Below are 26,992 nucleotides of genomic sequence, written 5' to 3'. Positions count from 1 at the left end.
CCCCCACCCCCCCCCCCCACCACCCCCCACCCCACCCCACACCACCCCCCCCCCCACCCCACCCCCCCACCCCACACCACCCCCACCCACCCCGGCGTTACCCGGAGCAGGTCCCAGGGTGGAGACCCTCTACAAGGGCTGGGCTGGGCTGGGCTGGGCCGGCAGTCACTGCCTCTGAGCCGAGCGTGGACGTCGCCCAGGGGTGGAGTCTGTGGTAGAAGGCCGACCAGGAGGTTCCTGTTTATCTGCCGTGGATGCTGAGCCAAGTGTCAGACGCGTCCCGGCCCTGATCGTCCACCTCCCCGGCCTGGGTCGACTGACAGCCGACTGGGCCCGTTACCACTCGCAGACCAACGAGCGGCAAAGGGCGTGCGCTCAATCCCACAGCGCCCAGGTGTTGGAGAAAGTTGGGAGATGTTGGTGGCGGTCTGAAGGTGGTCCCACTCCGGCCCAGAGCACTGCCCTGCTGCCCGGCCCCGTCAGCAGAGAGGGGGGGGGGGGTGGGGGGGAGCTATGGAGGGCTACCTGATTGCTCCGGTAAGCATCCCCTGACTTGTCCCGTACGGGTCGGTCCTGGCAAGGTGCTGGTGAGAGGTGACAAGTGAGCCTGTCTCTTTCTATTCCAGTATCCCGAGGATATTGTCACGTATGACAGCGATGTGTATCGGCCGTCGGAATACTACACCTACTTGAGCAGCGATGGGGAGAGTCACGGAGGTGAGTTGCAGTCTAACACCTGGCAAACCCAAGAAAGGGGAGAGGGGGGAGAGGGGAGGGGAGAGGGGAGAGGAGAGAGGGGGGGGGGGAGAGGGGAGGGGAGAGGGGAGAGGAGAGAGTGGAGACGGGAGGCGATTCCCTGCATGGACACTAACCCCGGGCACGTTTTATCTTGTAAATAAGATGTCACCACGATCTAGTGCAGAAATAAAGAACTGCAGACGCTGGTTTACACCAAAGATAGTTGTCTGAAGTCTGAAGATTGAGCACTGGGACAACGTCATTAGTACCTGCAGAATATTGTTGGGAGCTCCTAAACACACATGCCGAAAAGTGGCGGGGAGACAGGGGGAGTGATGTCTAATTGCCTGTGGACCTCGGAATGGTTGTCGGGTGAGGGCGAGGAGAATTAATCACGGCGGGAAGAAATGCTATTCAAATTGTAAAAGAAAAGGATGTTTCAGATGCTTAAAGGGAGCACACTTTAATCAGCGAGCCCACGAGTGTGGGTGGGGTAGGCCGGGGAGAGAAGGGGACAATCGGCGAGACTTTCCAAACTATGTCCATGTCTTGTGGAGGTTGCAGTTTCTGTCTGTCATGAGTTGGTGACTAATAATGACCCCGCATTGCACTCAGCTCAACGGATAGATGCCACGCTGTCCCATCCGCTCCAGAGAGTGGACCCAGTCCTCCTGGACTGGACCCACTGCACCTGGTAGCTGTTCACACGAAGATAGTCTCCTCTGCAGTCTAACGGCGCGCAACCCTGGAGAGCAGTAGCAACCGGGCAGATTAACGCCTCGGGGCCTTGGAGAGAAACAGAAACATGGAAAATGGATGCAGGAGGAGGCCATTCGGGCCTTCGAGCCAGCGCCGCCATTCATTATGATCTTGGCTGATCAGTAACCCGTGCCTGCCTTCTCCCCATATCCATCGATTCCAGAAGGTTGGAAACGGTGGGAGGTGGGGCAGAGAAGTGGAAGGTCGTCACCACTCTGAGTGGGTTTATACCACCCCCCCCCCCCCACCACCCACTCCCACTAAAAACAAACTAGCTGGTTAACACGTAACAGAAGCTTTTCCCTGCAACACGTGACAATAAACTGAACTAAAACTATCCCGGACAAAACTAGAGATGGCACATTTGGGAGTTAGTTGTGTGAGATGGATTTGAAGCGATGGCTGTGGAGGTGAACCTCACACAGGTGGATCCGCCGGTGAGATGGCTGGCGATCGGGTGAGAAGAGTCAGGATTTCCATCCCCTCCACCTCCCCAGGCAGTCGCTGGTTGGTCAGGAGCCCACAGTTGTGTTTCCCTTTGACTTGCGCTGGTGAAGTGGACGAGTTCGAGCTGGTGCTGGCGCTGACACACAGCACAGTCTGAAGAAAGGTCACCCATCCCTAGAAATACCACTCGTCCCTACTCTCCAGAGATGCCATCCCTGAACAGTGCACAGCACACTGACACACAGCACAGCCTGAAGAAAGGTCACCCATCCCTAGAAATGCCACTCGTCCCTACTCTCCAGAGATGCTGCCTGTCCCGCCGAGTTACCCCAAGGGTTTTGTGACCGTCTTGTCATTTGTGAGATCCTGCTGCGCACAAACTAAATGCCACGCTGCCCATACAACATGTACTTCCATGGGGTTGAGTTGTCTTGATGTTGCGGCAGACACTGCAGGAATATAATCCATCCTCAGTGAAATAGGCCATTGGCCCTTCATACCTGTCCCACACTCAGTAACATCAGGGCTGATCGTTCACCCCACTTTCCTGCACCAACCTTATCTCCCCTGATTCCCTCATATCTAAAGATCTACTGGTTCCTCAACTGAGATACCGGTGTGGTGTTTGGTGGAAAGTTTAGAGGGGAGATTATGGAACATTTCCACACTCACGAGGTGGTGGGGGGTCTGAATCTGGACCGAGAGGCGTGCGTTAAGCTGCAGGGCTGCAGATGGACTCAGCATTGGAAAAAGGCAGGTGAGGCCGGAGCTCCTCCCTCTGACGCGCCCAGACGCAGCAAGTCAAACGGCCTCCTGTGATCACTTTCTAGAACCCCTGGTCAAAAATACAAACTAGTGCGAGTTACTGGGGCACAGCGGGATGTAGAAACGTGGCAAATATCTCCACATCACACACGGGAAGCCATCTCGACCCAACAAGTCCACGCAGAAAAACACAGCACACTCCAAAGACGTACAGGTATGTAGGTTAATTGGCTGGGCAAATGTAAAAATTGTCCCTAGTGGATAGTGTTAGTGTGCGGGGATCGCTGGGCGGCGCGGACCCGGTGGGCCGAAGGGCCTGTTTCCGCGCTGTATCTCTAAATCTAAAAATCTAAACATTCCCGGGATTTACACAGCACATACATTCCCTTCAGTAAGTTGCCCCCCAGAATCACCCACCCACAACTTACTGAATGCGTTACCAACTCATGACTTTAACAACTCAGAAGCGAACGAAAGTGCAAGTGAAGGCTGGGCAACTCAGTGCCAGGCGGTGTAGAGAAACAGGAAGAAAGCATTACAAAAAAAGCCAACGGGGCAACAGGCAACGAAGCAGGAATGGACATGGAACAAGACAGAACCATAACAAGGGACATTACATTACGAGCAATGCAAGAGGGCAGATAGAGAATCCCAGACAGTTAACATAGAAACATAGACAATAGGTGCAGGAGTAGGCCATTCGGCCCTTCGAGCCTGCACCGCCATTCAATATGATCATGGCTGATCATCCAACTCAGTATCCTGTACCTGCCTTCTCTCCATACCCCCTGATCCCTTTAGCCACAAGGGCCCCATCTAACTCCCTCTTAAATATAGCCAATGAACTGGCCTCAACTACCCTCTGTGGCAGAGAATTCCACAGATTCACCACTCTCTGTGTGAAAAAAAACTTTCTCATCTGGGTCCTAAAAGACTTCCCCCTTATCCTTAAACTGTGACCCCTTGTTCTGGACTTCCCCAACATTGGGAACAATCTTCCCGCATCTAGCCTGTCCAACCCCTTAAGAATTTTGCCCCTTAAGGGCAATACAAGACCGGGTTACAGGATGGAGCAGAAAAGAAGCGAAACATGGGGCAGTAACGTTAAAAGTACAGGCCAGGATGAGAGGACAATATCGGATAGGACGAAGTAGATGACGAATAATATCTGACAAGACATAAGACACGAGGCAGGAATGTAGTTCAAGACAACATTTGATGCAAGACAGCAGGGTAAGGGGGGGAGGGGGGGTGGCGATGGGGTGGGGGGGGGGGGGGGGTTGGGGCTGTGGGAGAATGCTGGACAAGTGTATAAGCATGGGCACAAAACTAGAACTTAAGGAGTGTAGCAAGGCAATTGGAAGGGCAACAGGAACAGCAATAAAGGACATTAAAGGGGCGAAGACCAGGACCACAGTGGGCGGCAGAACACAGACTAGGGCAGAGAAGCACTACTGGGTGGAACAGAAGAAAGAGGACGAACAAGAAAGAGCCTGGTCCAGGGTGGCAATAGAAGTCAAGCCAAAAATGTAGGGCAGAAAAATATTATTGGGCAGTGGAGCGAATATAGGAGTGCAAGCAGATTGGCATGGTGAACATACAGAGGAGGTTGATGGCAGGGAGAGTGTCCTTACAGGGGAGGGCTACATTGAAGGGGAGGGTAATATTATAGTCATACTTAGTCATAGAGCTATGTAGCATAGAAATAGACCCTTCAGGCCAACTCCCTTAAACCAACCTAGTTGCCTCACAGAGCTAGTCCAACTTGCCAGGTGCTTTCTTATCCTTGTACCTGTCTGTATCTTTTAAACAGTGTTACCTGTCTAAGTGTCTTTTAAACATTGTTATTGTATCCACCTCTAGCCACTTCCTCTGCCAGCTCATTCCTTCTATGCATCACAGTCTGTGTGAAAAAGTTGCCCCTCAGGTTGCTTTGAACACATTTCTCCTCTCACCTTAAGCTGATGCCCTTTAATTATATACTGTCCTACCCTGGGGAAAAGACTGTGGCTCTTCACATGCTCTATGCCTCATGATTTTATAGATCTCCATAAGGTCTCACCTCAGTTTCCTTCGCTACATGGAAAATGGACCCAACCCATCTGACCTTCTATATATATATATAAGAAAATAACTGCAGATGCTGGTACAAATCGATTTATTCACAAAATGCTGGAGTAACTCAGCAGGTCAGGCAGCATCTCGGGAGAGAAGGAATGGGTGACGTTTCGGGTCGAGACCCTTCTTCAGACTCAAATCCCCCAGATCTGGTAATCTCCTTGTATATCTTTTCTTGCACCCTTTCCTGTGTAATAACATCCTCCCTGTAGCAGGACGAACATAAATGCACACAATCCTCCACATGTGGTCTCACTATAATCTTGTACAGGTTGAACATAATGTCCCAACTCCTCTACTCAAAACCCTGACTGATGCAGGCAAGCATGACAAATGTCTTCTTCACCACCCTGTCTGCTTGTGTTGTTACCTTCATGGAACTATGTACCTGACCTCTTATGTCTCTCTGTTGCACAATGCTCTCCTGGGTCCTACCACTCACTGTGTAAGTCCTGCCCTGATTTTCATGACCAAAATGCAAAACCTCGCATTTATCTGAATTAAACTCCATCTATCGTTCCTTGGCCCATTGGCCCAGTTGATCAAGATCGCATTGTAATCTTCCTCATTGTTCACTATATCGCCAATTTCATTTTCATCAAAACCTACCAACAATGCCACCTATATTGGCATCCAACTCATTAATATAAATAACAAACACCAGTGGACCTAGGACCAATCCCTGTGGAGCACCACCTGTTACAGGCATCCAGTCTGAAAAGCAGTCCCCTACCACCATCCTTTGTCTCCTACCTTCAAGCCAATATTGTATATACTTAGCTATCTCGCCCTGGATTCCATGTGATCTAACCTTCTAGACCAGCCTGCTGCTGTTGTATATTGTGAAAGGCCTTGCTAAAGTCCACGTAGGCAACATTTACTGCCCAGTCCTCATCAACCTTCTTTGTCACCTCTTCAGAAAACAATCAAATTGGTGAGGCACCATATCCAATCAGTCCTTCCCTTTCTAAATTCATGTAGATCTTGTCTCTCAGAATTCCCTCGAATAACAACCACGTTAGGCTTACCAGCCTGCCATTCCCAGGCTTGTCCTTGTAGCCTTCCTTAAATAGTGGCGCAGCGGTAGAGTTGCTGCCTTACAGCGAATGCAGCACCGGAGACTCAGGTTCGATCCTGACTACGGGCGCCGTCTGTACGGAGTTTGTACGTTCTCCCCGTGACCTGCGTGGGTTTTCTCCGAGATCTTCGGTTTCCTCCCACACTCCAAAGACGTACAGGTATGTAGGTTAATTGACTGGGTAAATGTAAAAATTGTCCCTAGTGTGTGTAGGATAGTGTTAATGTGCGGGGATAGCTGGGCGGTGCGGACTTGGTGGGCCGAAAAGGCCTGTTTCCGCGCTGTATCTGAAATATGAAATAAATATGAAACATTGGCTATTGAAGATACAAATATCTCTGCCAGGAACTCTATAATTTCTTCCTGAGCTTCCCACAACATCTGAGGATACACCCGATCGGGTCCTGGGGATTTATCTACTTTTATGCATTTTAAACCTCCAGCATCTCCTCCTCTGTAATGTCCATTCTTTACAAAACACCACAATTAACCTCCCCAAGTTCCATAGCATGTATGTTATTTTCTGTGGTAAAAGCGGATGAGAAATATTCATTTCACTTCTTGCCTGTGTTTCCACACATCAATAACCATGTTGATCTTTATCAAATCAGAAAAACATCCCTCTGCCTCCTCTCACCCAGCCAGTTTTGGAAACAATCAGCAAGCTTGCATTGGATCTCATGTGCCTTCTGTACCAGCCTACTATGCAGGTAGCGCAGCGGTAGAGTTGCTGCTTTACAGCGAATGCAGCGCCGGAGACACAGGTTCGATCCTGACTACGGGTGCTGCACTGTAAGGAGTTTGTACGTTCTCCCCGTGACCTGCGTGGGTTATTCCGAGATCTTCGGTTTCCTCCCACACTCCAAAGACGTACAGGTATGTAGGTTAATTGGCTGGGTAAAATGTAAAAAAAAAAAAAAAAAAAAAAAAAAAAAAAAAAATTGTCCCTAGTGGGTGTAGGATAGTGTTAATGTACGGGGATCGCTGGGCGGCACGGACTTGGAGGGCCGAAAAGGCCTGTTTCCGGCTGTAGATAGATGATATGATATGATATGATATTGCCAGATGCCTTACCAACATCCATGTATACTGCCTTGCCCTCAACAATCATCTTGCTTACCTCCTCAAAAACCTCAAAGGTATTCATTCACAAAATGCTGGAGTAACTTAGCAGGTCAGGCAGCATCTCAGGAGAGAAGGAATGGGTGACATTTCGGGTCGAGACCCTTTTTCAGAAGGGTCTGAAGAAGGGTCTCGACCTGAAACGTCACCCATTCCTTCTCTCCTGAGATGCTGCCTGACCTGCTGAGTTACTCCAGCATTTTGTGAATAAATACCTTCGATTTGTACCAGCATCTGCAGTTATTTTCTTACACTCCTCAAAAACCTCAATCAAATTAGTGAGGCAGGTTTCATTCCTTTGGTCAGCCATTGCTTTTCCAAATGTACATAAATGTTATCCCTAGAATTTACTCCAACAATTTCCGCCACTAATGCAAGACTTGTCCTTGCTGCCTGCTGCCCTTCTTAAATATAGGAACAAAGATGGAGAAATCAGTGAGGGCCCCAGCTATCTTCCCCTTGCTTCTTGCAGTATCCTGGGAGAGACATCATCAGAACCCATATGCATTCTGTGACATAAAACTGTAGGCTCGGCCAATGGGAATACAACTGTATAAGTGGGACAACAGTGGCAGTAGAGGTCAGTGCAAGAGTGTGAGGCTGGGCAGGGCTGGAAATGGTGTAAAGCTGGATGACAGTGTAAGCAACAGAGCAAGGTAGGACAGAGTCTAGGGCAGGACAAAATCCATGTCCTCTTTGCCCATCAACACTAATCCCATTTGCTTGCATTCAGTCAGCACCCTTCACTGCCTTGCTTATGTCGTGTCTGTCTAAATGCCTTTTAAACCGAGTCACTGTAAACAACGCCAGCAAGTCCCAGATATCACTCGCTCTCTTTGTAAAAAAGTTACCCTTCACTGATTCCTCTTAAAACTCATTCCTTTCACTTTAAACCTATTTCCTCTTCGTTTTGAATCTCCTATCATGGGAAGTATAAGGTAAGATGACAGAACAGTGCAGGATGACAGTGTAAGGCAGGACAATGGCACTGATAACAGTAGAGTGCGGACAACAATATGGGGCCACAACAATGGGGTAGGATAACAATATTGGCTTAGTTCTGATGAATGGTCTTCGACCTGAAACATTAACTCTGAACCAACACAGCCTGTCCAGACACTTCTCCAACTGATTCTGGGGTCCACCCTTGTGAATCTCCTCTGCACCCCCTCTAGTGCAATCACATCCAGCCTACAGTGCAGTGCCAGATCTACACATAGTATACCAGCTGTTGCCTAAATAATAGCAAATAAAGTTGTGCCATAACATCCCTGTTCTTATAGTCTGTGCGCTAGCTAATTACAACGTATCCTACATGTCTTCCAGCCATTATTCTTGCCACCTTCAAAGATCCTGGCACTTGTACACCAAGTTCTGTTCCCCAATGCTCTTCCATCCTTCAATTCATTGTGTATATTCCAGCCTATCTATCCCCTTTAAAATACATCACATCACACTTATCATGATTAAATTTAATCTGTCATTGCTCTGCCCATCTTACCAACTGATCAATAGCCACCTCACTATCAACAATTTATTTATCATGCCTCCTACCTTTGTATCCAAATAATCAATGTAAATCATAAGCAACAATGGTATTGGAACAAATTCCTTTGGCACACCACTGGTCACAGTCATAAAAACAACCCTTCATCATCACCCTCTGACTCCTGCGATCAAGCCAATTTTCGATCTAATTGGCTAACTTGCCCTGGATCCCATGGACCAGACCCTCTTGGTCCTGTTTTCCCAGTTCAACCTTGTGAAAGGCCTTACTGATGTCCATGCAGACAAAATCAACTGACCTCAGTGAGATACTGACCTACACTTCTGTGAAAAATATAATCAAATAGGTCAGACAGGATCTATCCCTAACAAAGCCACACTGTCTTTGTTCGTTCTCTCTCTCTCTCTCTCTCTCTCTCTCTCTCTTTCTCTCTCTCTCTCCCGCTCCCTCTCTCTCTCCCTTTCCCTCTCCCTCTCTACCTCTCTCCCTTTCTCTCTTCCTCTAGAATTTGTTCCAATGACTTGCCTGCCACTGATTTTGTAGGAAAGAACTGCAGATGCTAGTTTAAATCAAAGGTAGACACAAAATGCTGGAGTAATTCAGTGGGACAGGCAGCATCTCTGGAGAGAAGGAATGGGTGATGTCTCGGGTCGACACCCTTCTTCAGACTGACGTCAGGGGAGGGGGCGGTACTGAGATAGAATGCAGTCATACATTTTATCTCTGTCCCGTCCTCTCCTCTGACATCAGTTTGAAGAAGAGTCTCGACCCGAAATGTCACCCATTGCTTCTCTCCAGTGATGCTGTCTGTCCCGCTGAGTTACTCCAGCTTTTTGTGTTCATCTTCGGTTTAAACCAGCATCTGCAGTTCCTTCCTACACATATGTTTTTATGTGTTTGTCTCAGTCAACAGTCTGTACCTGTAGTCTGCTGTAAGCATGATCTTCATTGTACCTGTTCATCACAGTACTTGTGCCCATGACACTAAACTTGTCTTGACTTGACTTGTCTTGATTTGAGAAAGAGAGAGAAAGCAAGGAGGGACACATAAGGAAGGCATAAGGGCAGGAACTAACAGGAGCACCGGAACACATGACAAGAGCACACTGTGGGCAGGGCAGGTAGGACAAGGGGCGCCAAACCTGACAGCACAGAGAGTTCTTTAGGAAAAGGTGGCAAAGCTGGAGTCTGGAAGGCAGTGGAGGCCAATTCTCTGAATGCATTCAAGAGAAAGCTGGATAGAGCTCTTAAGGATAGCGGAGTCAGGGGGTATGGGGAGAAGGCAGGAACGGGGTACTGATTGAGAATGATCAGCCATGATCACATTGAATGGCGGTGCTGGCTCAAAGGGCCGAATGGCCTCCTCCTGCACCTATTGTCTATTGTCCATTGGAAGGACATAGGACAAAAATGCAGGTCAAAATGGCACAATAATGTAAGACAAGGACATGAGATTGGAATTCTATATCAAACCAAATGTTATAAAAGTACAGGAAGAGGCAACAATAGGGGGTAGGTCAAGAATTCTACACACCAGATGACCTTTGGGAAGGTCTTAAGTACAAGATACAAACAGGAATGAATGCAAGCACACAACCTAGCAAAGCCCAGCGTAGGGCAAATTGAAAGACAAATGTCAGAGGTCAGGATAAAATGTAGGACAGCACGTGATAACAACACAAGCAGGAGTAACAAAGTGCTGGATATGGAACAGCACTTCAATACAGCACAGGGAAAGACCCAAAAGGACTTACGTGGAGGAAGGAACTGCAGATGCTAGTTTACATCGAAGGTAGACACGAAATGCTGGAGTAACTCGGCGGGACAGGCAGCATCTCTGGAGAGAAGGAATGGGTGACGTTTCGGGTCAGGCAGGGGTTTATGCTCAATCATCAGCAAAGTGATGGAAGGGATAATCGATGATGCTATCACGCAACACCTGTTCACAGAAGCTCAGTTTCAATTCCGTCAAAGTCACTCATTATCACCTCATTATGGCCTTGGCCCAAACATAGATATTAGAACTGAAGTCCAGAGGTGTACTGCTCTTGACTTAAAGGCTGCATTTGATGAAGTATGGCATCAAGGAGCCCTGGCTCAGCTGGAGTCCATGGGGGTCAGGGGGTCGGGGGGGGGATTCCGCCTTTGGTTGGAATCATACCTGGCATAAAGGAAGATAGTTATGGTGGTCATTTCTGCCCCAAGCCATCTCTGTAGGAGCTCCTCAGCATAGTGTGCTGGGGTAACCATCTCTGTGGGAGCTCCTCAGCATAGTGTGCTGGGGTAACCATCTCTGTAGGAGCTCCTCAGCATAGTGTGCTAGGGTAACCATCTTCAGTTGCTTCAACAATGACCCTCCTCCAGTCACGACAGAAGCAGGGATGTTCGCTGATGATTGCATAATGTTCTGTGCTATTCAGGACTCCTCAGATAATGAAGCGGTCCACTTCCAAGCACAACAAGACCTGGACAATATTCAGGTCTGGGATGATAGGCAACAAGGCACATTCATGTCACACAAGTGCCACGCAATGATAATCACCCTCTGACATTCAATGGCACCGCCATCACTGAGTTCCCCTCTGTCAATATCCTGGGCTTATTATTGACCAGAAACTGAACTGAAGAAGGGTCTCAACCCGAAACGTCACCCATTCCTTCTCTCCCGAGATGCTGCCTAACCTGCTGAGTTACTCCAGCATTTTGTGAATAAATACCTTCGATTTGTACCAGCATCTGCAGTTATTTTCTTATAGAAACTGAACAGGAGTAGCCATATTCACAATGTGGCTACAACAACAGATCAGAGGCTAGGAATCGTGTGGTGAGTAATTCCCCAGATAAATACTCAGGGAGTTAGACAGCATCTCTGGAGAAAAGGAATAGGTGATGTTTTGGGCTGAGATCCTTCTTCAGACTGAGTCAGGGGAAAAATTCAGGTGAGTATCTCCCTTCCTAACTCCCCAAAGCCTGTCCACCATGTAAAGGATAAAGTCTGAATTGTGATGGAATACTCTCCACAGATGCTGCCTGACCCACTGGTTTCTCCATTTTGTTATATGCTCATAACGTAGCTGCCAGTTTGATAGGCACCCCATCCACAACCAACACACATTCAACCACTGACACACAGTAACAGCGGTTTGGACTGACTACATGGAGCACTGTAGCAACTCACCAAAACTCCTTCGACAGCACCTTCCAAACCCTCAACCTCTCCCAGCTAGAAGGACAGGGGCAGCAACATCCTAAGGATACCACCACCTGGAATTTGTACTTGTACTCCTAGGACCTTCACTTCTACTATATCCCCCAAGGCTCTACCATTCACTGTGAAAGACCTACCCTGATTCAACTTCTCAAAATGCAACACCTTACACATCTTGGAATTAAACTTAATTTGCCAGTAGACGAATTACCTGTCCAGCTGATCCAGATCCTGCTATAACTTCTTCACTGTCTAATACACCAACTATTTTAGTATCATCTGCAAACTTTCCAATCATGGCTTGCACATTCTCATCCAAATCGTTGATATAGATCACAAACAACAATGGGCCCAGCACCAATTCCTGAGACAAACCATTAGTCACAGGCCTCTAGTTTGACACACCATCACCCTCTGCTTCCTGTTCGCTAGCTCTCCCGAGATCCTCTGTGATCTAACCTTCCAGAGCAGCCTACCTGGCAGAACATTCTCAAATGTATGAGATTCTGAGGGGTGAGGAAGTCGATACTGCGAAGATGTTTCCATGGTTGGGGGAATCCAGAAGCAAGGGGCTAACTCATTTCAGACGGGGATGAGGAGGAATTTTTATTGTTCGAGTTGAAATGTCTGGAAGGCAGTTATGATGCTGTCACTAAACAAATCAAGGATTGGGGGGATCAAAGGACAAAGACATCAGGTGGAAACATGTAGTTGAAGCCGGAGATCAGATTGGCCATGATCTTATGTAAAGGTGGTTAGGTTCAAGGGTGTGAATGGCCAACTCTGCTTCTATTTATTACATGCTTGTATAATGCAGAGCGTGAAAACAGCATAGAACAAAATGATGAGCAAACCAGATAAGAAAATGACATAAACAAGGACAGGGAGAACATAGTGGTGACTTGACTAGTAACCAGAGATATGTTCAGCACTCACTGTGGAATTTAAATTGCTTATTCAATAAATCAATCAATAAGACAGTTGGTACAATTCCTCTTAAGATGTAGCAGTAGTCATTAATTAGATCTTATCTCTCTGTTTTTTTCTCTCTCTCTGCATTGTATTGATCTCTCTCTCGATTTTCCTGCATTGATGTCTCCCTCCACTTCCTCCCTCTTTTTCTTTCCCTCTCTCTTTCCCAACGCTCTCTCCCACTCCCCACCATCATTCTCTCCCAGCTCTCACTCTCTCTCCATGTCTCACACCCCCCCCCCCCCAGCATGGCCTTTCTGTCTAATCCTTGAGTCCTGCCACTTTTCTGTTCCCACATTGCAAAAGTGACCACACTGACCAATGACTTCTTTGACAGCGTGGTTTGGGACTTCCTGTTACAATGTATGCTTGAGGGTTTCTTTACTTTTACCTCTCTCCACCTTGTTTCACCTGCTCGTTGTCCCTCTTCCTCTATTTTCCCCTTTGTTTGCAGCATCCATTTTGACACCCTCTGGTTTTCCTCCTCTCTCTATCGTTCTTCATCACCTTCTCTCAGCCAGTCTCAGTTTTTAAGCCCCCCCCCCCCGACACTCCCACTATGTCTCATTCTTTCTCTCCCTTGATCCTTTTTCCCACTTTCACACCCTTTGTGTCCCATCTCCTACAGTCGTCCACCTCTCTCAGTATGTAGGCAGACACGAAATGCTGGAGTAACTCAGGCAGCATCTCTGGAGAGGGAATGGGCGATGTTTCGGGTCGAGACCTTCCTCGGACTGAATCCTCAGATCTCGTCCTCTCTCAATATGTGATCAGTGTCATTTCTCTGCCTCTCTCCCCTCTTCCAGTAGCTGACCATTTCTGGGACGACTCTGGCAACCACTTCTACAGAGACCTGGAGCCCTTCTCGGACAGTCACTTCACAGAGCTGCAGAATGTGCAGCCCCCACAGCTGCAACAGCTGTACCGCCACATGGAGATCCAACAACTGCACACCCTGGAGTCACTGCCCATCACAGGCAACCGCATCAGCGCGGCTGCCCATTACACCAAAACACAGCCATCAGCAACCACCAGCTTCACCGTGCCCCAGGTAGGACCAGGGCTGTTCTGGGATAGTCAATCTCGAGAATAAACCAACCCTCTCTCAGTGCTGCCCCTGCCCGTGGGACTGAGTGTATCCCTCAAGTAAAGCCATGCTTTGTGATGTTTGGGGCGGGGCGAGGCAGGAACAGTTCCAGCTGCTGGAGTCTCTCAGCGCTGTGTTGTGAGAGGCAGGAGTGGGATTGAGAGGGCAGGCGTTTCCTTCAGTAACCGTCAGTTGCCCAAGGTCAGGAAGTGTTGCAGCCCAGACACAGCTCAGGACATTGCAGAGCCCAGGAAGTGCTCACCAACGGTAAAAAATATATATTTCCTCGGCTCGAATGTTTGGAACTTGTCTGTGAAATACCAACATTGCGACACAACTCAGGCCAAATCGTCCTTCACCATCCCCGGAAACAAGCTGCTTCATCACATCTCATGTCTCCCCAGCTACTCACTTGTTTTTATCCCAGCACACCTATCATTTCACTTTGCTGCTTATCAGGACAAGGGTCCATTTTCAAAGCCTTCTGTGTTTGCTTCCATACGCCAGACTGCATCTTAGTGATATAAGAAGATAACTGCAGATGCTGGTACAAATCGAAGGTATTTATTCACAAAATGCTGGATTAACTCAGCAGGTCAGGCAGCATCTCAGGAGAGAAGGAATGGGTGACGTTTCGGTCCAGACCAGTCTGAAGAAGGGTCTCGACCAGAAACGTCACCCATTCCTTCTCTCCTGAGATGCTGCCTGACCTGCTGAGTTACTCCAGCATTTTGTGAATAAATGCATCTTAGTGATTCCGCCCCCATCGTCACTTTCAGTCAAAGTGGAATGCAGCACAGAAACCAGTCCTTCGGCCCACTGTCCACACTGACCATCATGCCCCCATTTACACCAATCCCACGTCATTATTTCCCATCAAATCTGCTTCCCCCCACTCCACAGATGACCCTACCATCAACTAGAGGTGCATTTCACAATTGACCCACCAATCCCACGTCTCTGGGGTGTGTGAGGAAACTGGTGCACCCGGAGGAAACCCACACAGTCACAGAAAGGAGTGCAAATGCCACACAGACAGGAGTGGAGGACAGCACTGAAGCTGGGATGCTGGAGCTGTGAGGCAGGAGCTCCACTACATGTGCCACTGTCCACTCTTTCCTACAAAAGGAGTCCACTGAGCTACCCGGATTGTTTTATATAGTTGCACCAATTTGGCGTGTTTTCCAAAAATCTGCATCACAAAATAAACGTAACTTTTTTTCCAGCCGCATTGGCCCTGTCGTACAAAGCCCGAGATCCACCCGCAGGAACAGAGTTTACTCTTCATGTCCACTTTGTCAATGTATTGCCTGAAGTAGAATTGGGTCAATTCTTAGCCAACTCCTTCGCCTGGTTCAGATCCTTTTCCCGATTTTTTGGTCTTCTGGAAAAGTATCTATGTATCAAATGATGTAACTAGCTTCTAGCCTGAACACCAGAGGCCCTGAAGTGAGCCCCGTGAAACACACTTCCACTCACTCTGACCAGCTGCCTGTACCACGCAGAGTCCTCCTCACCACAGTGTCTGGTTGTCCATCTCATCCCACAGGCACTAACTCCGAACTTTGCATCCGCCAATTTGTCAAAAGCCATTTGAAAGTGGGTACACTCTCCAGCCAGTGCATTCCCTCGCCCCCCTGTGTGTACACTGAAACTTTGCTGTCCATGCAGCAAAGTCTTCCGTTCGAACTTAATCGAACATCGCTCCTCCAGCGTTTAGAAGGATTCTTGTGCCACCTTGCTTTTGTTATCAACGTGGGCCCTTGAAGGAATTCTGACACGCATCCATCCACAGTGCCACTCTGAACATCCAGCAACATCGTCACACAGGACCAGGATGTTCACCAGCCCTGTTGCCTTGCCTTCCTTTAACTTCATAAACTTCAATAGGACACAATTCCACGACACAAGACACTGCAGATGCTGTAAACGTGATCAAAAAGCAAACTGCTGGAGTTCCTTACAGGCAGTATCGGGCACACCTGCTATTCCCAAACATTGGCATTGTCAGCTTCTTGACGAGTGCACTATACATACTTCACCCTGGCTGCACACTGCCGGCCCCAGTGCAGCTCTCCCAGTGCAGCTCTCCCCCAACGCAACTCCCCCCCCAGTGCAGCTCACCCCTGTGCAGCTCTCCCCCAGTACAGCTCTCCGTGCAGCTCTCCCCCAGTGCTGCAGTCCCCAGTGCAGCTCTCCCAGTGCAGCTCTCCCAGTGCAGCTCTCCCAGTGCAGATCTCTGTGCTGCACTCCCGCAGTGCAGCTCTTCCAGCACTGCACCCCCTCAGTGCTGCACCCCCCAGTGCTGTACCTCCTCAGTGCAGCTCTCTCAGTGCAGCTCTCCCAGCACTGCACCCCAGTGTGGTTCTCCCAGTGCTGCCGTCCCCCAGGTGTTACCCCCACCTCCCATCCTTCTCTTTGGCCAAGCTAATGCCTCAAGCCCACAGCTGGCTGCACGGTACACATTCACAATGGTCCCTGCCCCCCACAATGCTCTCTGTCTCTACAGATGGCAGACTGGTGCCAATCAGACTTACCTATCCTGGTGTAGTCTGCCCTGACCCAGCCATGGTGTAACTAAGCCCGGCCTGCCCCAGTGTAGCCAGCCCCGATCAGTCCTGCTGTAGCCTGCACCAGTCGCGGTTTAGCCAGCCCTGACCCAGTCCTGATGTAGCCAACCCCGGCCTGTCCCAGTGTAGCCAGCCCTGTTCAGTCCTGATGTAGCCAACCCCGGCCTGTCCCAGTGTAGCCAGCCCTGTTCAGTCCTGATGTAGCTAAGCCCGGCCTTTCCCAGTGTAGCCAGCCCGGTTCAGTCCTGGTGTAGCCTGCACCAGCCGCGGTGCACCCAGCCCCATATTTTCTCTACAATTATCTTCAGCCCAGTAGCCTCACAGAGTAGAACAAGAATTCTTGATTTTGAGTACTTCTTGAGTATTTCCAGTATTTCTATTTGTGTATTTCGAGTATATACTCATAATTTTGAGTATTTCTTGAGTACCTCTTGATTCGTACTGGTGTCAGAGGTTATGGGGAGAAGGCAGGAGAATGGAGTTAGGAGGGAGAGATAGATCAGCCATGATTGAATGACGGAGTAGGCGATGGGCCGAATGGCCTAATTCTACTCCTATTTCTTATGACCTTATGACCATAAAATAGAAACTAGGTGCAGGGGTGTGGGCCATTCAGCCCTTAGACACTGTTCCCTCACAGTGGCTAATCATCTAACTCTACATTATTCCACTCTCTCCCTCACGCTTCGTTTGTGTTAACAAAACTCTCCACCTCATCCTTGAGTAAGTCCATTAATGGCCTCTGCATCCCTCTGTAGCTGAGAATTCCATCGGGTCATCACCCTCTGAGTAAAGAAATATTTCTTCATCACAGTCATCAATGTCTTAACTGGTATCTTGGGACAGGTTCTAAACCTCCTAGCAAGGCAAAGTATTCTCCTTGCTCTCCCATGTTGAGCTTTGCAACGATGGTGTAATTTTCAATGAGATTTCCTCTCTTAATCTCTTGTGAGCATACGCCCAGCTGATCAACAGGCCCTTTGGTTTACAATGTCTGTGCCAAACATGATGTCTAATTATACCAACCTCCTCTGCCTACATATCATCCATATCCCTCCATTCTCTGCATATCCTTGTGCCTAAAAGCCTCTTAAACACAGCGATTGTTTCCTCTTTCACCGCCATCCCTTTGCAAAGCATTCCAGGCTCTCTATTAAACGTTCCCCATCTCACCTTAAAGCTATGCCCTTGAGTATTTGGCATTCCCACCCTGGGAAAGAAAGTTCCAATTATTTACTGTGTAGGAAAGATCTGCAGATGCTGGTTTAAATCGAAAGTAGACACAAAATGCTGGAGTAACTCACAGGGTCAGGCAGCATCTCTGGAAAGAAGGAATGGGTGATGTTTCAGTCTGAAGAAGGGTCTTGACCCGAAATGACACCTATTCCTTCTCTCCAGAGATGCTGCCTGTGCCGCTGAGTTACTCCAGCATTTTGTGTCTACCTTCTAATTATCGACCCTATCTATGCCTCTCATAATTATACAATTGTATCAATCCTCTGCCTTTCAATTTTCCTACGTGTGAATAACTTCCCATTTATCTGCCAAGTAGTGACCACACATTTGACGTACTTAAACCGCCACCCTTCTCACAACTCACCAATTCACACACCTTGGTGTCTTTCAGCCTCCACACCCAAACTACGAACTTGCACTGTGAACAGCTGTGCCCCCAGCACTGGTCACTACAGTACCACACTGGTCACTACAGTACCACACTGGTCACTATAGTACCACACTGGTCACTACAGTACCACACTGGTCACTACAGTACCACACTGGTCACTACAGTACCACACTGGTCACTACAGTACCACACTGGTCACTACAGTACCACACTGGTCACTACAGTACCACACTGGTCACTACAGTACCACACTGGTCACTACAGTACCACACTGGTCACTACAGTACCACACTGGTCACTACAGTACCACACCGGTCACTACAGTACCACACCGGTCACTACAGTACCACACCGGTCACTACAGTACCACACCGGTCACTACAGTACCACACCGGTCACTACAGTACCACACTGGTCACTACAGTACCACACTGGTCACTACAGTACCACACTGGTCACTACAGTACCACACCGGTCACTACAGTACCACACCGGTCACTACAGTACCACACCGGTCACTACAGTACCACACCGGTCACTACAGTACCACACCGGTCACTACAGTACCACACTGGTCACTACAGTACCACACCTGTCACTACAGTACCACACCGGTCACTACAGTACCACACCGGTCACTACAGTACCACACCGGTCACTACAGTACCACACCGGTCACTACAGTACCACACTGGTCACTACAGTACCACACTGGTCACTACAGTACCACAGTGGTCACTACAGTACCACACTGCTCACTACAGTACCACACGGGTCACTACAGTACCACACTGGTCACTACAGTACCACACTGGTCACTACAGTACCACACTGGTCTGTGCAGTACAGCACTGTTCTCTCTGGTACTGCACTGGTCTCTGTAGTACTGCACTGGTCTCTGCAGTGCTGCACTGGTCACTGCAGTACCGCACTGGTGTCTATAGTACCACACTGGTCTCTGCAGTGTTGCACTGGTCTCCATTGTACCACACTGCTCACTGCAGTACCACACTGGTCACTGCAGTACCACACTGGTCTCTACAGTACCACACTGGTCACTACAGTACCACACTGGTCTCTGCAGCACCCCACTGGTCACTACAGTACCACACTGCTCACTGCAGTACCACACTGGTCACTGCAGTACCACACTGGTCTCTGCAGCACCCCACTGGTCACTACAGTACCACACTGGTCTCTGCAGTACCGCACTGGTCTCTGCAGTACCGCACTGGTCTCTGCAGTACCACACTGGTCACTGCACTGGTACTGCACTGGTCACAGCAGTACCGCACTGGTCACAGCAGTACCGCACTGGTCACAGCAGTACCGCACTGGTCACTGCACTGGTACTGCACTGGTCACTGCAGTACCACACTGGTCTCTGTACTGCCTTGGCGCTTGTTCTCACTCCAATCTCCACGCTCTTCCAGTTCTGGCCTTAAGCTCACCTCTGATTTCAGGGTCTTTGCCTTGAACAATGTTTTGTCCCTAGGCTCCAGGTTTCTCATTAAACATGTCCTTTTCTCTGCTTCCTTCAATGCTCCTTCAGCCTGTCACTTGGGCTGCTGTCTGTGTGGCTTCCTGTCCATGCATTGCTTCAACTCCACTTTCAGAAGCTTTCCTGCTCTAGTGGTGTTCACTCCATGTTGGCTGCTGTGTCGGCCGTCGGCCTGACTCTGGAATACAGGCCACATTCAGGGGCGCGGTGATGTTTGGAGGTGCCTCCTTGCAATGACTGCCCTCTCTGACCCAGGTGCCCTATGTGCCGCACTGGTGCCCACAATACACACACTCGGCCGAGCGCAGTTCCGATGAGGAAGACCTGGAGAGGCGCAGTCCGCCGCTGGAGGTGTCTGACGGAGAGACAGAAGTAGCCGAGCACTCGGCTCGAATGGTCGGCACAGACTCAGGCAAGTACAAGATGGCACGGCGGGAGAGAGGGTGGTGGGGTGAGAGCGAGAGGCGAAGCAAGCAGGAATACTGGTACCCCAGGATTAGGAGGGGCTACAGCTGTGTGTTAGTGGGTGGTGGGCACTGGTGATGTGGATGTTGCTTGGTGCATCCAGCATTATCACCAGTGTGGCCACAAAGCGCAGGGTCACCTTTGCTTTCCCGCAGCTCTCTCCACTTGTCCAAGGCCAGCAAGGTGACACAGCTAGTGGAGCCGCTGCCTCCAGTGATTGGAACAGAATTAGGCCATGTGGCCCAACAAGTTTACTCCACCATTCAATCATCTTCCCTCTCAACCCCATACTCTGGCCTACTCCCCATAACCCCTGACACCCATACCAATCAAGAATCTATCTATCTCCGCCTTAACAATATCCATTGACGGCCTCCACAGCCTTCTGTGGCAATGAATTCCACAGATTCACCAACCTCTGACTAAAGAAATTCCTCCTCATCTCCTTCCTAAAGGAACGTCCTTTTATTCTGAGGCTGTGACCTCTGGTTCTACATTCTCCTACTCGTGGAAACATCCTCTCCACATCCACTCGATCCAGGCTTTTCACTATTCGGCAAGTTTCAATGAGTTTCCCCCTCATCCCTCTAAACTGCAGCGAGTACAGGCCCAGTTGTGTCAAACGCTCCTCATTCTGGAAACACCCTAATACTCATCCGAATGTGAGAAGTCTTCACCATTCTCTGCTTCCCGAGCCAGTGGGAGCCAGACTGCCTCCATCCCCTTTAATGCCAGGCAATTTAATTTTGCTCTAAAGTCAAGTGTCGCCATGTTAAATTTATGGAAGTCCACACGCACATTAACAACATTTATCAATCGCGGCTGCCATAACTTCACCAAATACCATCATCCTATTCACAGAGTGTGAGCTTCCGTTGCTTGGATTACAGAGGGTCCATGTTCCTCAGCCCTTCAATGACTAGTTTTATGCTCTGGGTGGTCATTGAAATCGAGGCAATCAGCAAAATGCATTCAGATTTTCTTATAGTTCAGGATGGTGAAGTGTGTGTCAGGTTACAGCAGGCCACAGGCAGCCAAGCAACAGATGGAAGATGGAAGATGGAGTACAATACTATTAATATCATTACAATACCAGGGGCCTCAATCTAAGTATAAAGGGGAGGCCATTTAAAACTGAGGTGAGCAAAAACTTTTTCACCCAGGGAGTTGTGAATTTGTGGAATTCTCTGCCACAGAGGGCAGTGGAGGCCAATTCACTGGATGAATTTAAAAGAGGTTAGTTAGAGCTCTAGGGGCTACGGAATCAAGGGATATGGGGAGAAGGCAGGCATGAGTTACTGATTGTGGATGATCAGCCATGATCACAATGAATGGCGGTGCTGGCTCGAAGGGCCAAATGGCCTCCTCCTGCACCTAATTTTGATGTTTCTATGTTAATATCCGAGCGACCCCTCCATATACACTCAATGGGCAGTTTCTATGCATTATGTACTTAATCATGATGGTACTTATTTATGGCATTAATCTGACGGATCTGTATGCCAAAAATGAACCTCACTCTACATGTGAATAAAGAAACCATTCAACCATTGAATATCATTACAATTGATTACAATTGTAATCATTACAATGTTCATATTTATTAATGTTAATTAATGATTGATATTAATTAAAATTGACATTAATATTAATGTTATTACAATATTATGAACATTTATCATCTGTGCTGCTCGGAGATTGGTGTCATTGGTGTCCTGAGACACCTGGGCTTTGCTCAGACAATAAACATAATGAGTCCACATGCAGGCCGAGGAAGTAATGAAAGCTTTATTGAAGGGATGGAGTGCATGAGTTGGGATCCTTGTTGCAACTGTCGGGGATTGTGGTGAGACCACACCTGGAGCATTGTGAACAGCTCAGAAACTGTAGTAATTGAGGGGGTGGCAGGAGGAATGGGGGTATTGCAGAAGTGAGGGGAATGGCGGTGGGGGAGGTGTGTCTTTAGTTTTTAGTTTAGTTCAGAGATACAGCACAGAGCTCGGAAACAAACCCTTTGTTTGCCGAGTCCGCACCGCCCAGCGATCCCAGCACATTAACACTATCCTACACACACTAGGGACAATTTACACTTATACCATGCCAATTCACCTGCAAACCTGTACATCTTTGGAGTGTGGGAGGAAACCGAAGCACCCGGAGTAAATCCATGCAGTCAGGGGGGTAAGGTACAAACTCTGCACAGACAGTGCCCGTAGTCGGGATCAAACACCGTGCCACTGTGTCGTAAGGTCATAGAGTCATACAGCACACAAACAGGCCCTTTGGCTCAACTCATCCATGCCAAGCATAATGCCCCATCTAAACGAGTCACATTTGCATGTGTTTGGCCCTTTTTTCTCCAGGGGATGATTAGCACCTTGGAGATTATGCAGCAAAGGTTTCGTGTGATGACTCCGAGGATGAAGGATGGTCCGATGTGTAGAAAGGGCCAATATTCTCTGGGGTTTGGAGGAATGGGTGGTGAACTTGTGAAAACATGTGAGATCCCGAGATTGCCACGATTATGTTTCTCCTAATCAGGGGGCAGTTTCAGACTTCATGTATTAGTTCAGATGGACATGAGGAAGAATTTCTTCAGTCAGTGGGTGATGAGTCTCTGGAATATTCTCCCCCCCCCCCACATAGCTGTTAGTTCTCTGTTATTGAATACATTCAAGGAGGAGATTGACATCTTTTTTGGACTGGAGCAGGGGCTTGGGGCAGGAAGTGCAGAAGAGGCTACGATCTGATCAAGCTGAATCAGACAGAAGGTTGGGACAAGCCGGATGGGCCCAATGGCCAATACTTGATCCTTTTCATATGTTCAATGACCTTGCCTAATTACAACAGTGTTACATATGTGACCCGGTCTTCTGGTAGGCACCAACATTCAAGGTACAACTCTGATCTAACCCTCTGTGATTTCAACCCTCTGTCGGCTCGGAAGATTCTGTCCAGTCCAGATGACCTTTCTTCTTTGAGAACTGCTGAACTTTAAAGCACTTCCAGTTTTTCACATCCCTCATCCTTTATACCGTATTGACAGCATCTCCTTCTCTGGTTGAATATCATTTTTTTAGCAAAGCTTCAAAGAGCTTTGCAAGGGTGAACAGTGGCAAATTGAACTCATAGCCACAGGAGGAGCAGTTTGGACAAGTCGGCAACATCTTGTGGGGTGGATAGGTTCTGGAGGAGAAAGGAAAGGTGAGAAGGTCAATGTTTGTGGAGGGAGGTCAGGAACCTGGGGCTTGGCAGCTGAAGGTAGGGTTGGCAGTGGTGGAGCGGCCAACACAAGATACTCCCTGTGCGTTGTAGAACTGAATAACAACAGAGGCGGGACTGTCATATGTTGAAAGACTGGAGCGACTAGGCTTGTTTACACTGGGATTTAGAAGGATGAGAGGAGATCTTATCGAAACGTATAAGATTATTAAGGGGTTGGACACGTTAGAGGCAGGAAACATGTTCCCAATGTTGGGGGAGTCCAGAACAAGGGGCCACAGTTTAAGAATAAGGGGTAGGCCATTTAGAACTGAGATGAGGAAAAACGTTTTCAGTCAGAGAGTTGTGAATCTGTGGAATTCTCTGCCTCAGAAGGCAGTGGAGGCCAATTCTCTGAATGCATTCAAGAGAGAGCTAGATAGAGCTCTTAAAGATAGCGGAGTCAGGGGGTATGGGGAGAAGGCAGGAACGGGGTACTGATTGAGAATGATCAGCCATGATCACATTGAATGGCGGTGCTGGCTCGAAGGGCCGAATGGCCTCCTCCTGCACCTACTGTCTATTGTCTATTAAAAAAGATATTGCAGATGCTGGAAAAATGGAATAAAAGGGAAAAAATCTGAGATAGTCAATGTCAGGCAACATCAGTGGAGAGAGAAAAAAAAACAGGTTTGAAGACCCTTTGCTAGAATGTTCTGAAGAAGTGCCATTGATCTGAAAGATTAGGCATGTTGAAGAACTGTGAAAGGACATTAAAGTTCAATGTGTGAGTTGTTGGGGGCACATCATGCCATGCTCAGAGTCACAAGGGGTTGCTTCTGTTTCATTGTCCATGCTCTGCGCTGGGCTCATTCATTGCCCACTCCTGTTGGCTGTGTTCCTGAGCCAGTCGGGGTCCTGTTCAGTTTTATGTGGAGGCCCTTCTTGGCCACATTAGCAGGTAGGTTAGGATACACTGCTGTTGCTCTCTTATCCTTATTTCTCATTTCCATGCTGGGTACAGAGAAGATGTTGCCAGGACTAGAAGATCTGAGCTACAGGGAGAGGTTGATAGGCTGGGACTCTATTCCTTGGAGCGCAGGAGGATGAGGGGTGGTCTTTTAGAGGTGTATAAAATCATGAGAGGAATAGATCGGGTAGATGCACAGAATCTCTTGCCCAGAGTAGGTGAATCGAGGACCAGACGAGATATGTTTAAGGTAAAGGGGAAAAGATTTAACAGGAATCCGAAGGGTAACATTTTCACACAAAGGGTGGTGGGTGTGTGGAACAAGCTGCCAGAGGAGGTAGTTGAGGCTGGGACTATCCCAACGTTTAAGAAACAGTTAGACAGGTACATTGGTAGGACAGGTTTGAAGGGATACGGGCCAAACGCTGGCAGGTTGGACTAGTGTAGCTGGGACATGTTGGCCTGTGTGGGCAAGTTGGGCTGAAGGGCCTGTTTCCGTGCTGTATCACTCTATGACTCTATCCCTACTCTGTCTTGTTCCCCAGTGGGAAACAGGAAGAAGATCCGGCTTTATCAGTTTCTGTTGGACCTGCTCTGGAGTGGCGAGATGAAGGAGAGCATCTGGTGGGTGGACAAGGACAAGGGCACCTTCCAGTTCTCCTCCAAACACAAAGAGGAGCTGGCGAACCGCTGGGGAGTGCAGAAGGGCAACCGGAAGAAAATGACCTACCAGAAAATGGCCAGGGCTCTCCGGAATTATGGCAAGACGGGCGAGGTGAGGAAGATCAAGAAGAAGCTGACCTACCAGTTCAGCGGAGAGGTGATGGGGAGAGGACAGTGGAAACATTACACCCACTGAAGACAGCCCCCCACCCCCATCTCACAACCCTCCCTCTCTCCTGCAGGACTAATCTAGCGCCCCTCCCCATCCCCAACACAAAGCACGTCTACATCAGCCCATGCAGTCAGTCACAGGCTGGGCAAGAGGAAATACTCGTCCAGACCAATACCCCATCAGTTCATTATGCCCTCCTCCCCCTCTGCCCTCTCCTCCTCAACCCCATTCCTCACCCTTCATGTCTTCTCTTCCTCTGCCCAATATACACCCTTGGCTTTCCTGCTCTACCCTCCCTCTTGCCCTGCCTGCCTTTTCCTCCTCACCCCAGCCCATCTCTCTTCCTCACCCTTCACCATTCCCATCCTACCTCCTTCAACACATGCCCCATATCCTTGCCCACCACTACCCATTCCCGTCTTCACCCAATCACCTGCCCTCTCCACCTCCCCTTCTGTGTCCTCCCGTTCCCCTTTGACCAGCCTGTGATGAGGCCGCTGCTGCCCACAGTGACCCTTCCCCTTTGACCAGCCTGTCATGAGGCCGCTGCTGCCCACAGTGACCCTTCCCCTTTGACCAGCCTGTGATGAGGCTGCTGCTGCCCACAGTGACCCTTCCCCTTTGACCAGCCTGTGATGAGGCCGCTGCTGCCCACAGTGACCCTTCCCCTTTGACCAGCCTGTCATGAGGCCGCTGCTGTCCACAGTGACCCTTCCCCTTTGACCAGCCTGTCATGAGGCCGCTGCTGCCCACAGTGACCCAAAGCACAGCTCCTGCATCTCGCTGGCAGGCGTGGGTGGTGCATGGAGTGTGATTGGTCTGTGTGCGGTGAGGCATGGGGCTGTGCCTGGGTTATTGGTGAGGGTGTGGATGGATTGTGTAGCCCGCGTGTTGGGTTGGATTGTTTGGGGTTGTGTCAGGGGACATGGGTCGGGCTGTGTGTGAGGTTGTGTGTCGGGCTATGTCTGGGGTTATGGATGGGTGCGGGCTGAATTCAGGTTTATGGTGGGGATGTGGGCTGATGGGTGATGGGTGGGGAATGGTGAACAGTGCCTGGGGTTGTGTAACAGAAACGGAGAAATCGTGGGCGGGTGGATTGGGTGAGGTGCTCTGTGTGTGTAGGGGTGGATTATGAGGGGTCTCAGCTCCTATTGTGTGTGCGTGTGTGTGTGTATGTGTGTGTGTGTGTGTGTGTGTGTGTGTGTGTGTGTGTGTGCGCGTGTGCGTGTGTGTGTGCGCGCGCGTGTGTATGTATGTGGGTACATGTGTGTGTATGTGAGTGTGAGTGTCTATGTGTGTGTGTGTGGGGGGGGTGTAGATTGAGTGAGGGTCTGTGATCATGTGTGTGGTTAGTGTGTGTCTGAGTTGATTGGGTGAGTGATGGGTGGGTCTGTGGTCTGGGTGTGTGATAGGTGGGGTTTGGGTGAGTAATGGGTGGAGCCTGGGTGAGGGATGGGTGGGGTCTGGGTGAGTGATGGGTGGATTGTGTGTGGTCTGGGTGAGTGATGGGTGGATTGTGTGTGGTCTGGGTGAATGATGGGTGGGGATTGGGTGAGTGATGGGTGGATTGTGTGGGGTCTGGGTGAGTGATGGGTGGATTGTGTGGGGTCTGGGTGAGTGATGGGTGGATTGTGTGGGGTCTGGGTGAATGATGGGTGGGGACTGGGTGAGTGATGGGTGGATTGTGTGTGGTCTGGGTGAGTGATGGGTGGATTGTGTGGGGTCTGGGTGAGTGATGGGTGAATTGTGTGGGGTCTGGGTGAGTGATGGGTGTATTGTGTGTGGTCTGGGTGAGTGATGGGTGGATTGTGTGGGGTCTGGGTGAATTGTGTGGGGTCTGGGTGAGTGATGGGTGTATTGTGTGTGGTCTGGGTGAGTGATGGGTGGATTGTGTGGGGTCTGGGTGAGTGATGGGTGGATTGTGTGGGGTCTGGGTGAGTGATGGGTGGATTGTGTGTGGTCTGGGTGAGTGATGGGTGGATTGTGTGGGGTCTGGGTGAGTGATGGGTGGATTGTGTGGGG

The 26,992-nt window shown here is 49.3% G+C and overlaps 1 protein-coding gene across 1 annotated transcript; it reads left to right on the top strand.

Moving 5' to 3' along the window:
* The first annotated feature begins 510 nt into the window (after positions 1-510).
* spi1b (Spi-1 proto-oncogene b) lies at positions 511-26,342 on the top strand. Its single transcript, XM_078414733.1, has 5 exons — positions 511-537; positions 627-717; positions 13,521-13,765; positions 19,755-19,911; positions 24,681-26,342. The coding sequence occupies exons 1-5, from the start codon at positions 514-516 to the stop codon at positions 24,992-24,994; spliced, it is 831 nt and encodes a 276-aa protein (XP_078270859.1). The 5' UTR covers positions 511-513; the 3' UTR covers positions 24,995-26,342.
* Positions 26,343-26,992: the final 650 nt, after the last annotated feature.

Source organism: Rhinoraja longicauda, chromosome 18, assembly GCF_053455715.1.
Source record: "Rhinoraja longicauda isolate Sanriku21f chromosome 18, sRhiLon1.1, whole genome shotgun sequence".
Taxonomy (NCBI): Eukaryota; Metazoa; Chordata; class Chondrichthyes; order Rajiformes; family Arhynchobatidae; genus Rhinoraja; species Rhinoraja longicauda.
Note: the sequence above shows the minus strand (reverse complement) of the source record. Positions and strands in the feature narration are given on the sequence as shown.

Coding starts and splice junctions, on each gene's coding strand:
- spi1b (XM_078414733.1), top strand. CDS start 514: ATGGAGGGCTACCTGATTGCTCCG. Junction 538..626: donor AGGGCTACCTGATTGCTCCG/GTAAGCATCCCC, acceptor TTTCTATTCCAG/TATCCCGAGGATATTGTCAC. Junction 718..13,520: donor CGATGGGGAGAGTCACGGAG/GTGAGTTGCAGT, acceptor CCCCTCTTCCAG/TAGCTGACCATTTCTGGGAC.